This window comes from Mesoplodon bidens, assembly GCF_964165515.1.
Source record: "Mesoplodon bidens genome assembly, chromosome: 5".
Lineage (NCBI taxonomy): Eukaryota > Metazoa > Chordata > Mammalia > Artiodactyla > Ziphiidae > Mesoplodon > Mesoplodon bidens.
In genome coordinates, this window is record NC_138161.1 from 111663056 (window position 1) to 111676039 (window position 12984).

Sequence of the window (12984 nt, forward strand, 5' to 3'; positions counted from 1 at the left end):
GCCAGGAGGGACAGTTGCATTTGCCTTCTGCCTTGGAATGTACACAGTATACAAGGAAGATTGAAGAAACAGAGTTACGAAAGATAGGATACATAATGTATCTCTTAAAATTGAGATAAAATTCACATACATAAAGTTCACCATTTTAATCATTTTAAAGTGTACAATTCAGTGGTTTTAATACTGAAAATTCACAGTGTTGTACAACCATCACCACTGTCTAATTCCAGAACATTTTTATCACCACAGAAAGAAACCCTGTACCTATTAGCAGTCATTCCGTCATTCCCCCCTTCCCTCTACTCCTTGGCAACTGCTAATCTACTTTCTCTCTCTAGGGATTTGCCTATTCTGGACATTTCATATAATCACACAATGCGTGTGGCCTTTTGTGTCTGGCTTTTATTTATTTATTTATTAAAATATGTATTTATTTATTTATTTTGGCTGCGCAAGGTCTTAGTTGTGGCACGTGGGATCTTTTAGTTGCAGAACGCGGGATGTTTTAGTTGCTGGCTCTTAGGTGCGCCATGCGAGCTCTTAGGTGCGGCATGCATGTGGGATATAGTTTCCTGACCAGGGATCGAACCCGGGCCCCCTGCATTGGGAGTGCAGAGTCTTACCCACTGGACCACCATGGAAGTCTCTGGCTTCTTTTGTTTAGCACAATGTTTTCAAGGTCCACCCAGGTGGTAGTGTTTAGTAATACTTCATTCCTTTTTATAGGTGAATCCTTATAGACATACTACTTTGTTTATCCATTCATCAGTTGTTGGACATTTGGATTATTTCCGCTTTTTGGCTATTGTGAATAATGTTCTGTTATTCATGTACAAGGTTGTTTTTAAAGATATGTTTTCAGTTCTCTTGCTTATATACCTAGGAGTGTAATTTCTAGGTCATATATATCCTTTGTTTAACATTTTGAAGAACTGTTTTCCAAAGCTGTGTGCTAGTTTACATTCACAGCAGTGTACAGAGGTTCCAGTTTCTCCACATCCTTGCCATCACTGTTGTTGCCTGTGTTTTTGCTTTTACCCATCCTAGTGGATGTGAAGCAGGGTCTCATTGTGGTTTTGATTTGCATTTCCATAATGCCTAATATTGTTGAGCACCTTTTCATGTGTTTTTTGGCCATTAGTATATCATTTTGGAGAAATGTCTGGATACCTCTTTTTCCTTAACTCTTCTCTTCCCTCTTCTGCCTCCCTTCCATTCACCAGGACCTAAGCCTAGATCTTTCAGTTTCTGTTAATTCTTTGTTTTTCTTCCTGGACCTGTTAACTTGGCCTTCTAAAGATTAAAGTTTCTAGCTTGATCTGGGCTGAATATAGGGCTCAGAAGTTCCATTAATCATTTGCTGATGCTCAAATATATACATTTCCCACAACAGCTATTCCAAATATTTTGTACTTTCCTCAAGTTTTCAGTCTCATTCCAAGGTCCCTGTTCTTTATAGGGAACTTCACTTTCTTCTTTGCTCTACTGAGAAAATTGAGGGCATCAGAATATAAGTTTATATACATCCTTCCTCCTTTATCACCTTTCCTTTCTTCTGCTTTCAGAAAAATGTGATCCTAATTACTTATAGGGCCAACAGCTTCCCCCTGCTCTCCTTTGAGGCCATTCCCTGTCATTCTTCTAGACTCTTCCTTCCTTAATTATCTGTTTTTTTCCTTCTCTTGATATTTTCAATCTCTTTGGCTCCTTTTCCTTTGTCTTAGACATGTACAGATATCCTCAACTTTTGTTTGTTTGTTTTGTTTTGTTTGCGGTACGCGGGCTTCTCACTGTTGTGGCCTCTCCCGTTGTGGAGCACAGGCTCAGCGGCCATGGCTCAGGGCCCTAGCCGCTCTGCGGCATGTGGGATCCTCCCGGACCGGGGCACGAACCCGTGTCCCCTGCATCGGCAGGCGGACTCTCAACCACTGCGCCACCAGGGAAGCCCTGATATCCTCAACTTTTAAGAACACCTGCTACCTGATCCTTCTGTCCCCTCTAGGTACCTTTCTGTTTTTCTCATTCCCTTTATGGCTAGACACCTCTAATGAGAAATTATTACTAATCTGTTTCCTTGTCTTTCAATTTTCTTAAAGGCACTGGTGTTCTGACTTTCACTAATATATTCTAGGAGGTCTCCAATAGTCATTTGAATCTCCAGATTCAAAGACTGTCAGTTCTCATTTTCTTTGATCTCCACGATCCTTTTTAAAAGACTTCTCTGTTCCTGCTGATGGTACCACAGTCTTATTTTCTTCAGTTCAAAAGCTCAGTTATTATAAACTCCTCTCTCAAGTGACAGTATATTTTCTCTTTACCATATCCTACCTATTCTTCCTTCACAGAATCTTTTAACTGTCACTCTCTCTATTCAATATTAACGGAAAAATCCACAAATCCATTTCTTCCTCCCTGTAATAACCTCTGAACTGATTTCTTTCTAAGTATGCAGAATAACCAGTGGTGTCCTGATAAACTGGGGGGAACAAACCTCTGATATATAGCATTTACTGATTTCTGTGGCTGATTTCAAACTACCAGCCCTCAAAATATGTGAATATTTAAAAACTGACTCCAGCACACCATTGATAATAAATTTCAGAGAACACAGTAAGGCTGTCTTTTATCTACATGCACTATTGTTAATAAGCACAATTTTTTCTATTTGTTTCATATATTTTATATTATGTATAAATATATTTATATATAAACAACTTCATTGAGATATAGTTCATATACCATTATAATTCACCTACACATGTAGAGTGTTCAATTTAGTGGTTTTCAGAATATTCACAGACTTGTGCAACCATCATCATGATACATTTTAGAGCATTTTCATCACTCCAGAGAGAAACCCTGTACCCATCAGCAGTCACTCCCCGTTTCTCCCCAACCCTTCCATCCCAGTGTAACCACTAATCTACTTTCTGTCTGTAAATTTTCCTATTCTTGGACATTGCCTATAAATGGAGTCATACAATAAGTGGCCTTTTGTGGCTGGCTTCTTTCACTTAGCATAATTTTTTCAAGGTTCATCCATGTTGTAGCAGGTATCAGTACTGCATTCTTTTTTATGGCTGAATGGCATTTGTTTCTTGAGGTATAACTTACATACAGTAGACTGTACAAACCTCAAGTGTACAGCTCAATAAATGTTTATATATGTATACATCCATGTAATCACTGGTACACCTAGAAGACTCCCTCATGCTCCTGCTAGTCAGTATCCTTTTTCCCCAGATTTTTTTTTCTTTGTTCTCTGACTTCTATTAACCATAGATTAGCTTTGCCTGTTTTTGACCTTCGTATAGATAGAATCATAGAATGTCTATTATTTGGTGACTAGCATATACTTTTAGAAACACAAATTACTGTTAGGCAACTCTTTGCATATTAACTTCTAGAGGATAAATTGTTTTTTTCTAATTTTATCTGTAGGTAAATTTCTAATAACTTCAGAAAATCACACATTTGTGTCCTTGGTCTATTCTTAACCTTTTTTTAAAAACGTTCTCAAAAAGGATAACACACACACATCTCCTAAAAATGTTTTTCTTATAGCTTTAGCATATTTTAAACTAAGCTTATATAAGTGCTCTTTAAACGAAATATATTTTAATTTTAAAACCTTATTTTAAAAATCTATCCTTATTTGAAATCAAAACAAAACAATGTCTTCCCAGTTTCTGAATTTAGCCCAGTCACAATGTGATCTATGTGTAATTTTAAAATCTAAGTAAACATCACTATAGCCCAACAGGAATTAAAAGAATTGTAAGGGAATATTATGAACAATTTCATGCCACAAAATGTGACAATTTAGATGAAATAGACATATTCCTAGAAAGAGACAAGTTACCAAAACTGACCCAAGAAAAAAATAGAAAATCTGAATAGACCTATGCCAAGTAAAGTATTGAATTGTCTTTAAAAAAATCTTCCTACAAAGACAAAGTCAGACACAAATGACTTCACTGGTGAATTCTATCAGACATTTAAGGAAGAAATAATATCAATCCTATCCACTTTCAGAGAATAGAGGAGAGAACATTTCCTAACCAATTTTATGAGGCCAGATAGCAAAGACAGGCAAAAACAGCACAAGAAAAGAATATTATATAGTTCAAAATCCCTCACAAACTTAGATGCAAAAGTCCTTAACAATATATTAACAAATTGAATCCAAGAACATATAAAAAGATGTATACAATGTGTCCAAGAAGAATTTCACTCAGGAATGCAAGGTTGGCTTAACATTCTAAAATCAATTAATCTAATACACCATAATTAATAAAATAAAAGACAAAACCAAAATATGATTGTTTTAATAATGTAGAAAAAGCATGTGACAAAATCCAATACTCGTTCATTAAAAAACTCTCAACAGGGAATTCCCTGGCGGTCCAGTGGTTAGGACTCAACACTTTCACTGCCGTGGCCTGGGTTTGATCCCTGGTCGGGGAACTAAGATCTCATAAGCCGCATGGCACAGCCGAAAAAAAAAAAAAAAAAAAAACAACTCTCAACGAACTACAAAATGAAGAGAGATTTCTCAACCTGATAAAGGGCATCTAAGAAAAACCTACAGCTAAGATAATACTTAATGTTGAAAGATTGCATGCTTCTCCCCTAAGACTGGGAACAAGGCAAGGATATTTGTCTTTGCCGCCTCTATTCAGCATTGTACTAGAGGTTTACTAGTGCAATAAGGGGTAATAAAAGGAAGTTAAAGCCATCCAGATTGGAAAGGAATAAGTTAAACTGTCTTTATTCACAGGCAACATGATCTCATATGTAGACAGTCCTAAGGAATCTACCAAACAAACTGCTAGAACTGATAATTGAGTTTAACAAAGCCACAGGAGATGAGTCAACTGAAATTACTCACACTGATACACATACATACATACAAATCAATTGCATTTCTATATACTGGCAAGGACCAATCCAAAAATAAAATTAAGAAAACAGTTACAGAAGCATCAAATAGAATAAAATACTTAGGAATAGATTTAACAAAAGCTCTTAAGTAAGGCTTTCCTCTGAGGAAAGAGCATACCTACATTTTTATTTCAGCATTGCCTCTGAGTAATTGCATGCAATTCATATAACTTCTCTGAACCTCATTTTCCTCATCTTTAAATTGAGGATACTAACTGTTGTACTACTTGCCTCACAGGGCTGTTAATGAGAATTAGAACATATTTACAGTGTAAAGCATTATACAGTGATGATCATACTTAAAGCACATGGCAGCTGTTTGCCTTCCCAGTCCCACAGTTGAAGTAGTATGAAGAGGCACTTGTGAACCTTGGCAATTTCATCACATAGATCAGGGTTGGCTGTTCTGCCGTCTGGCAGAGGAGCTGTCATTCTGGACCCAGTTAGTTGGGACTATGCTTAGGTTCTCAGCCACCTTCCTCAGTCCTATCCTGAAATCACCATCAAGACATTTATCTTTCATGCCATGATTTGCCCATTTGGTAAAAGGTTGCAACTTTCACTTGTCATTTTGGAATGCTTTTATCTTTTTTCTTTTTAAGGTTATGAACTTTTAGGAAAAATTTTAATCACAGCATGTTGAATAACTGATTATTCTTTAAAGCTGCCATTTTTTGAGTGTTTTAGTTTATACCATTGAATTTTTCTTTTCCTTCACTTTCCTCTTCTTAAGGGCTTACGGCAGCCAGCGCCTTTTTCTGATGAAATTGAAGTAGACTTTAGTAAGCCCTATGTCAGGGTAACCATGGAAGAAGCCAGCAGAGGAACTCCTTGTAAGTAAATGATGAATTATTTTGTTGTTTTACTATTGTTTTTAGCATTCAATTGTACTTATCAAATGTACACCTACTCACTATATTCTTCCCTCAGTTTACCTGTAAAAGCTACTTGAGAGAGGGGTTCCTCCCATCTCACTTGCTGTTCTATTTGGGAGGATAACTGTACTCCATAAAATTTCATTTATATTGTATACTAATTTCCCAGTATTTTGTCACAGCTATGAGATACAGTGGTACACACTTTTTTGGGGGGCTGTTATCATCACAGCTGTGAGGTGAGATATAGAGGAGCAGAGACAATAAGATATTAGCCTGAGCTGGTTTATAATCTTGTCTGTTTTTACAAAGGTCCAAATAATATGTCAGACTGTCACATTTTTAATAGCCTTCAGAATTTCCCACTAAGTTTTCCTTTCTATCAGTCAGTACACTAGTATGATGCTGCTGACTGATAGAGGACAAAGCTATCCTAAGTTGGGAGATGCTTATCACTTAATTGTATCTTTATTGATATTATAGTTTTCCAGGTTTTTTAAAAAAAGACTTGCTTTATTATTTTCAAAGCCCATACTCTTTATTTGTATACTTACTTTACATTATTAAGTAGCAATTTCTGGCCTCATAAATTATTAATACGTATTCCAGATAGTTTTGGGCAGTTGGTTTTAGGGATCATCATAAATAGAAACTTCCACGAGCATTTGTTATGATTACAAAGTCCTATAGGCATCTGTTCTTACTTCTCTGTAAATTCTCCATTTCTCCTTTTTTTCCCAATCCTTTTTCATTTCTTTTGATTACTGTGGTAAGTGTTTACTCTTATGTAGGGCTGGAATGTAGGGCTGGACTCAACCCAGGCAAGCACTAGGGAATAAGAGGTAGTTATAGCCACAAATCTATACATTTTCAGTATATAGAAGATATTTGTAGTTACTTCTTAATTGTGTTAGTATGTTTACTCTCTGTTGTAACTTGGGAGTACTGAAATATGAATAGAAATGAGTGCTGGACAATGTTAGGCTAGGGGTCCCAATACCCCTTGGCTATATCTTGGCTGTATGGAGTATGGTTTGGGGGTCCTCAAAATTCCAGAGAATGCTTTCCTTTTGCAAAAGTGTTTAGATATAGCTCATGTTGGTCACAACCCTTCTGATTTATGATGTGATTTTTTGGGTTTGGCTCCTCTTACTTCAGTAATAGGCAGGTTAGTGGGGCGGAGTAAAATGACAACAAGGAAAGACAGGCTGTATGTAACAGTGTAGTGGTGGCAGGTCAGACTTCAGAATGCCACTAGACAGTTCAAGTATCACATTCAGGTGTGATAGTAGAGCCTGTTGAGGGCAAGAACTTTTCATATACTTTCTAATGACACACATTCAGAATGCAGTACCTCACTCAGGTCTGATCACATTAGTTATATTAGCCACCTTGTTGCTAATCTAGCCACATACCATTTGTGGTAGGAAAAATGTATGTGTGTATATGTATACTGTTTCCAAGTTTTGCAACTTATAATTAACAAACACTAATAAATTACTTTCTAAATTTTAGAATAGAATTTAAGTAAGTCATTTATGGGATTATATACTTTATACTCTCTTCATTATATACATGAATATAGGTCCATAGAAACTAAGAAGTGAAACAGTAAAACAAATAATTAGTGATAGAATTGAAGCTAAAAACCTAAGTTTTTCCATCTTTGTGTTCTTTTCATCCTGGAGTGGTGCTATTCTTTATATAGACATTAGTTATAAATAATAGAAGGCTTATCAGCAAGCTGATTGAATTTTGGGTGGAACAGATAGTCACAAATTGGCCTGTAAAATTTGCCAGTCAAACTTGACCTCTGGTTTTTCCTTTATCTTATTCTGTCTGTTCAGTTTTATGTTAAATACCCAAGTAAGTGACTGTCTTCATGCCAGTGCCAGACAAGGAATAAACAAATAAAGAACCTACACATGCCATATAGTTAGTGAATTTTAAACCAATAACTGGTTCAAGGGGCATCCCTCCCCCTGCCCCCAGGTTTTCACTTAGGGAGGTTAAGGGAGTACAAGAGGGAAGTTTGTGTAATCTTGGAGTAAACTCACTACTTAGAGATAAAAGGAATACGGCTTGAGAGATGAGAAGATCATCTTTTTTAGAAGATGGAAAAAAACCCAGCAGTATGTTCTCTTGGAGAAAGGAAGAAAAAGGCAAAGTCTGAAGGGCAGTGGAAATCTGTTAAAGATGAATGTTTCAGTGGTAGCTATTTGAGAGAATATATCAAAAGAGATAATAAATTGAAACCCAGGTCTCTTCTGCTTAAAGGAGAACATCTAGTTACTTAGTCTAGCAGTAGTGAAAAGACTATAATTTGTAACCCAAATCAAGACTATTTTTGAGAATGAAAGCAGTTGCTCTTGATAGTGTACTGGAACAACAGATATAAATCAGAGGGTATAGTCATCCTGACCAGTAGCCACTTGGTAAAAGAATGGATAACGCGTGCTTTCTCCCCAGATTTTTAGTTCAACAGTGGCCCCTTCTGGTCATTTGGTTAATATACAAGCCTGGGTTTGTCAAAGACTTGCAGTTAAGTCATGGGGAATTGAGAGGTTGGGAAGCTGGGGAAATGCTAAGAGGGCAAGAGGCACATCAGGGATTGGTCCAAGAAAGGGTTCAGAGGTGGCTTGGCCTAATATGGGACATTTAACTGCTGGCAAATAGCCACTTAATCAACAGCATCTGTGCTATTGCCACTATCCAGGAAATGTGTTTACTGAGCTAAATCTCCCTCATCTCACTTTGCCCTTGGTGTAGAAACAACAGTACAGTATTCTTAAATATTATATTCTATCGTTTGTCTTTTAGGATCAAATAAAGTGAGATCATAGCCACTCTGGACTTGTTTAGGAAAGATAGAAGTATATTAGTTACTTCATGGTCATGATTTCTAGGATGTAGAAGAGAGATTATATTACTCAGGTTTTGTTTTGCTTTGCTTTGTTTTATAGATGAGGAAACTGAGGCTTAAAGAGATTAAGATTACAAAGGAATGAGGCTGGTTGGCAAGCTCGGGCTATAATTTTTCTGACTCTTTAAATCCGTCATATTATTTCTCAGTTTTTCATTGTATTGGTGTATTTATTTTATTTAAAATTTTTTATTTCCTGTATTATAAAATTAGCACATTCCCATGACCTAACATTCATAAAGTACAAAAAAGACACAGAGTGAAATGACTTCCTCTCACTGCTGTCTCACAGCCACCTAGTATCCCTTTTACAGGTAATGGGTCTTCGTTGCTGTGCGCGGGCTTTCTCTAGTTGCAGCGAGCGAGGGCTACTCTTCATTGTGGTGCACAGGCTTCTTCTCATTGCGGTGACTTCTCTTGTTGCGGATCACGGGCTCTAGATGCACAGGCTTCAGTAGTTGTGGCTCGCAGGCTCTAGATGGCAGGCTCAGTAGTTGTGGCGCATAGACCTAGTTGTTCCACGGTATGTGGGATCCTCCCTGACCAGGGCTCGAGCCCATGTCCCCTGCATTGGCAGGCAGATTCCTAACCACTGCGCCACCAGGGAAGCCCAGTATTACCAATTTCTTGTGGATATCTAAGCAAATAATATATAAATCTTCCCACACTTTTAGTGGGTGGATCATGTCATATTCAGTCTTCCACTGATATTTAGGTTGTTTCCAAACTTTTGCTATTACCAACAGTGCTGCAATCAATAATGCAATCTGCATACATATTTACAAACATATCTTTGAGGTAAATTCCTAGAATTGGAATAACTGGGCCAAAGGGTATAAACATTTGTCATTTGTCTTTTCACAGATATTGCCTAATTGCCTTCCTTAAGAGTTGTACCAATATATACTTCTATCAGCAGTGTATAATTTCTCAGTTTAAAAGCGACTTTTTTTATGGATAAAGCTATCTATAAAGAAAAGTCCATAAACTTCCTGAGAACCGGTTACCTCCCCCTTGATTCACTGTCCTCAAGGCAGGAAGGAGATGTATCTTATCCTTACCTTCAGTATGGTGTATTTGATGAGGCTCTGGCCCTTCTTTCGAAGACTGATGTAGATGCTCCTACTGTTATTTTCTGCTGCTACAGTGAAACAGCTCTTCCTTTATTCAAGTAGTGGAAATATGTTACTAGGACTCATTAGGTTTATCATTTGAAGCATGATGAACCATTATATCAGTTTCATTCTCAGTGTGTTTATTTGGCTTTGGAATTAGGCTTGTACCCCAAGAGATCATTTTCTCCTTTTCTTTCATAGTCCACTACCACTAAAAATAAATAAATTGACAATCAGTTGTCTGTTATTCTCACTAATGGACAGAGGAAGAGGAAAGGCTCTAACGTAAAGTCCTAAAATATTTATATTTGATTTTCAAATACCTGGTATATCACCCTCTACTGAGAAAGTGTAACATGCTCACTGTCAAGGAGAAATGCTTGAAGGAACTCCATCTGTTATCACAGAGCAGTTATTAAGGGTGAATCTGGGACTGTGAAGCAATCTCATCCCTCTGCATCACTCTTTACTTTCAAAGCAAAGTATTTTATTTTCAAAGCAAAGCATTAGTTGTTAGTAATCAAGGCAGCTTGAAAAAGAGAGAGCAGGCAGCCAGAGCATAGTTTAATTATACTCTGTTTAAACATAACTGAAGTTTAAACATAAACCAAAGGTGAAGATTTTGAAGTTTCAGATATAGCTCTTGTATAACTCTTCCCTTCACTTCTAAAATAACTTTAAGAAAAAGCAATCATGAAATCCAATTACCTGAGCAGTTTGGTACAACCAGGCTAACAAAGAGAGTTAGTGGATACGATGCCAAGAGTGTCTTTGTAGTCAAGGAAGCCTGTGATGTTATTCCTCACAACCCCAAAGTACCCCAAATTAAGGTGAATATCCAGAGAACACCTTAAAAGGGGGCTATGCAGGGGTGGAACAGTCACACAGTGCCATTTCCATTTGTTAAATATGAGGTATTGAATCAATGTATTTCTGTGATAAATTCTTTCCTTTGGATTTAGGTGAACGGCCTGTGAGAGTTTATGCAGATGGAATATTTGACTTATTTCATTCTGGTCATGCCCGGGCTCTGATGCAAGCAAAGAACCTTTTCCCTAATACATATCTCATTGTGGGAGGTAAGAAAACATCTGATGACTTTAGGTGCTGTCCAGAAAAAAATTATGGTAGCCTCTTTTCTCCTATCTTTATAACCCGAGTACATTGCCTGTTATGTTGGTTTTCAAATGAGAGATATAGTGCAGCCTCTTTAAAATGTGAAATATATGAAGAACATGAAGTATATAAAACCTGAACTGTATAAACCTGGAGAGAGAAGCTCTAAGCTCATTGACTTGAGACGTCCAGGATTTATCTCGCTGGTTTTGGCCGGGTTTCTGCAGTCTGACCCCCAGTGGGGGCAGGGGTAATCAGAATAGCATTAAGAATAAATGCTACTTAAGAAGAGCATTTGCTTTAGATTTCAGTTTATCATTCTGAGTCAACTGAAGTACTAAAGTCTGCTAAGCTAATGTTATGTGGTCCAGCCCAGTCCAATCAAAGTATAATAGGAAAACATTTTTTAAAACTGTTAATTGAGGGCCTCCCTGGTGGCGCAGTGGTTGAGAGTCCGCCTGCCGATGCAGGGGATACGGGTTCGTGCCCCGGTCTGGGAGGATCCCACATGCCGCGGAGTGGCTGGGCCCGTGAGCCATGGCCGCTGGGCCTGCGCGTCCAGAGCCTGTGCTCCGCAACGGGAGAGGCCACAACAGTGAGAGGCCCTCATACCGCAAAAAGAAAAAAAAAAAACAAAAAAAACTGTTAATTGATACAGAGATGCACAGTAGTTTCATTTCAAAGCCAAAGATCTTAGTCCTCCATTGTATCCTCTCCTCTCCAAAGTGTGAACATATTTAGTGAATGTTGCTCCTGAAGGTGTATCTTGGATTAGGAAAAGCATTGTTATCCAGACTGAGCTATATCCAGAAGACTCTTATCCAGGCTGGGGAGATTGGTATGAGAGGTTGGGAAATGAGAGGTTGATGATTGAGGAGTGGTTAAGAAGAGGGGACTTTGACTTACAACCTTATGTTGTGGTGAACTCAGTTTGCAGTGATGAGCTAACACACAACTTCAAAGGCTTCACCGTGATGAATGAAAATGAGCGCTATGATGCAGTGCAGCACTGCCGCTATGTGGATGAGGTGGTGAGGAATGCCCCCTGGACCCTGACACCAGAGTTCCTGGCAGAACACCGGGTAAGAAACTGAGCGCATGTTTCCATTCCCTGTTCTGGAATTTCGTCAACTTTCAAGACTTCTGGTACTGTGGCTAGTTTTCCACTAGCCTTATTTTACTTCTATCTTCTATGTAAATTTCACATAGAAGAGGTAACAGTGTTATTACTTCTAATAATAGTCATCCCTGACATTTTTCTTGGGTTTGATGGTTTACAAGCACTTTTGCATCCATTATATTTCATTTGTTCCTCACAAAAGTCCTATTGGGTAGTTATTAGTTATTTCCACTTTACATATGAGAACAGGGCCAGAGAGGCCAAATAACCAGGTCATACTCCAGCAGGGCTAGAAATTGAACTCTTCAGGGCTTCCCTGGTGGCGCAGTGGTTGGGAATCCGCCTGCCAATGCTGGGGTCATGGGTTCGGGCCCTGGTCCGGGAAGGTCCCACATGCTGCGGAGCAGCTGGACCTGTGTGCCACAACTACTGAGCCTGCGCACCATAACTACTGAAGCCCGCGTGCCTAGAGCCTGTGCTCTGCAACGAGAAGCCACTGCAATGAGAAGCCTGCGCACCGCAACAAAGAGTAGTCCCCACTCGTCAAGACTAGAGAAAGCCTGCACGCAGCAAAGAAGACGCAGCCAAAAATAAATGATTAAAAAAAATCTTATAAAAAAAAAGAAACTGAACTCTTCAGTTATGTGAGTCTGTCGCACCCCCCCCCCCCCATTATAGGCATATCCATCCTCACAGCATACCGGTCTTTTTAGAGTATACACAGCCCCAGACATGCTCTCAAGGAGTTCACATTCCAGGAAATAAGATATATAAACATAGACTTCTCTTGTATTGACTTAAATTTAGTTTCAAGACTTTGGATTTCAGGCTAGAAATTATGTGGGATCAGAAACCAGGGAGGTTTCTCACTTTTTCTCAGTGAATTGGTAT

General features: G+C 38.3%; 1 protein-coding gene across 4 annotated transcripts in view; it reads left to right on the forward strand.

Annotated features, from left to right (window-relative positions):
• Nucleotides 1-12984, forward strand: part of PCYT1A (phosphate cytidylyltransferase 1A, choline) — a 45800-nt gene that overhangs the window by 23822 nt on the left and 8994 nt on the right. For all 4 annotated transcript variants that reach the window (XM_081234172.1, XM_081234170.1, XM_081234171.1 and 1 more), the window contains exons 3-5: nucleotides 5678-5777; nucleotides 10820-10936; nucleotides 11904-12055. In XM_081234172.1, the coding sequence (XP_081090298.1) occupies nucleotides 5678-5777; nucleotides 10820-10936; nucleotides 11904-12055 (369 nt within the window). The remainder of the gene's footprint in view (nucleotides 1-5677; nucleotides 5778-10819; nucleotides 10937-11903; nucleotides 12056-12984) is intronic.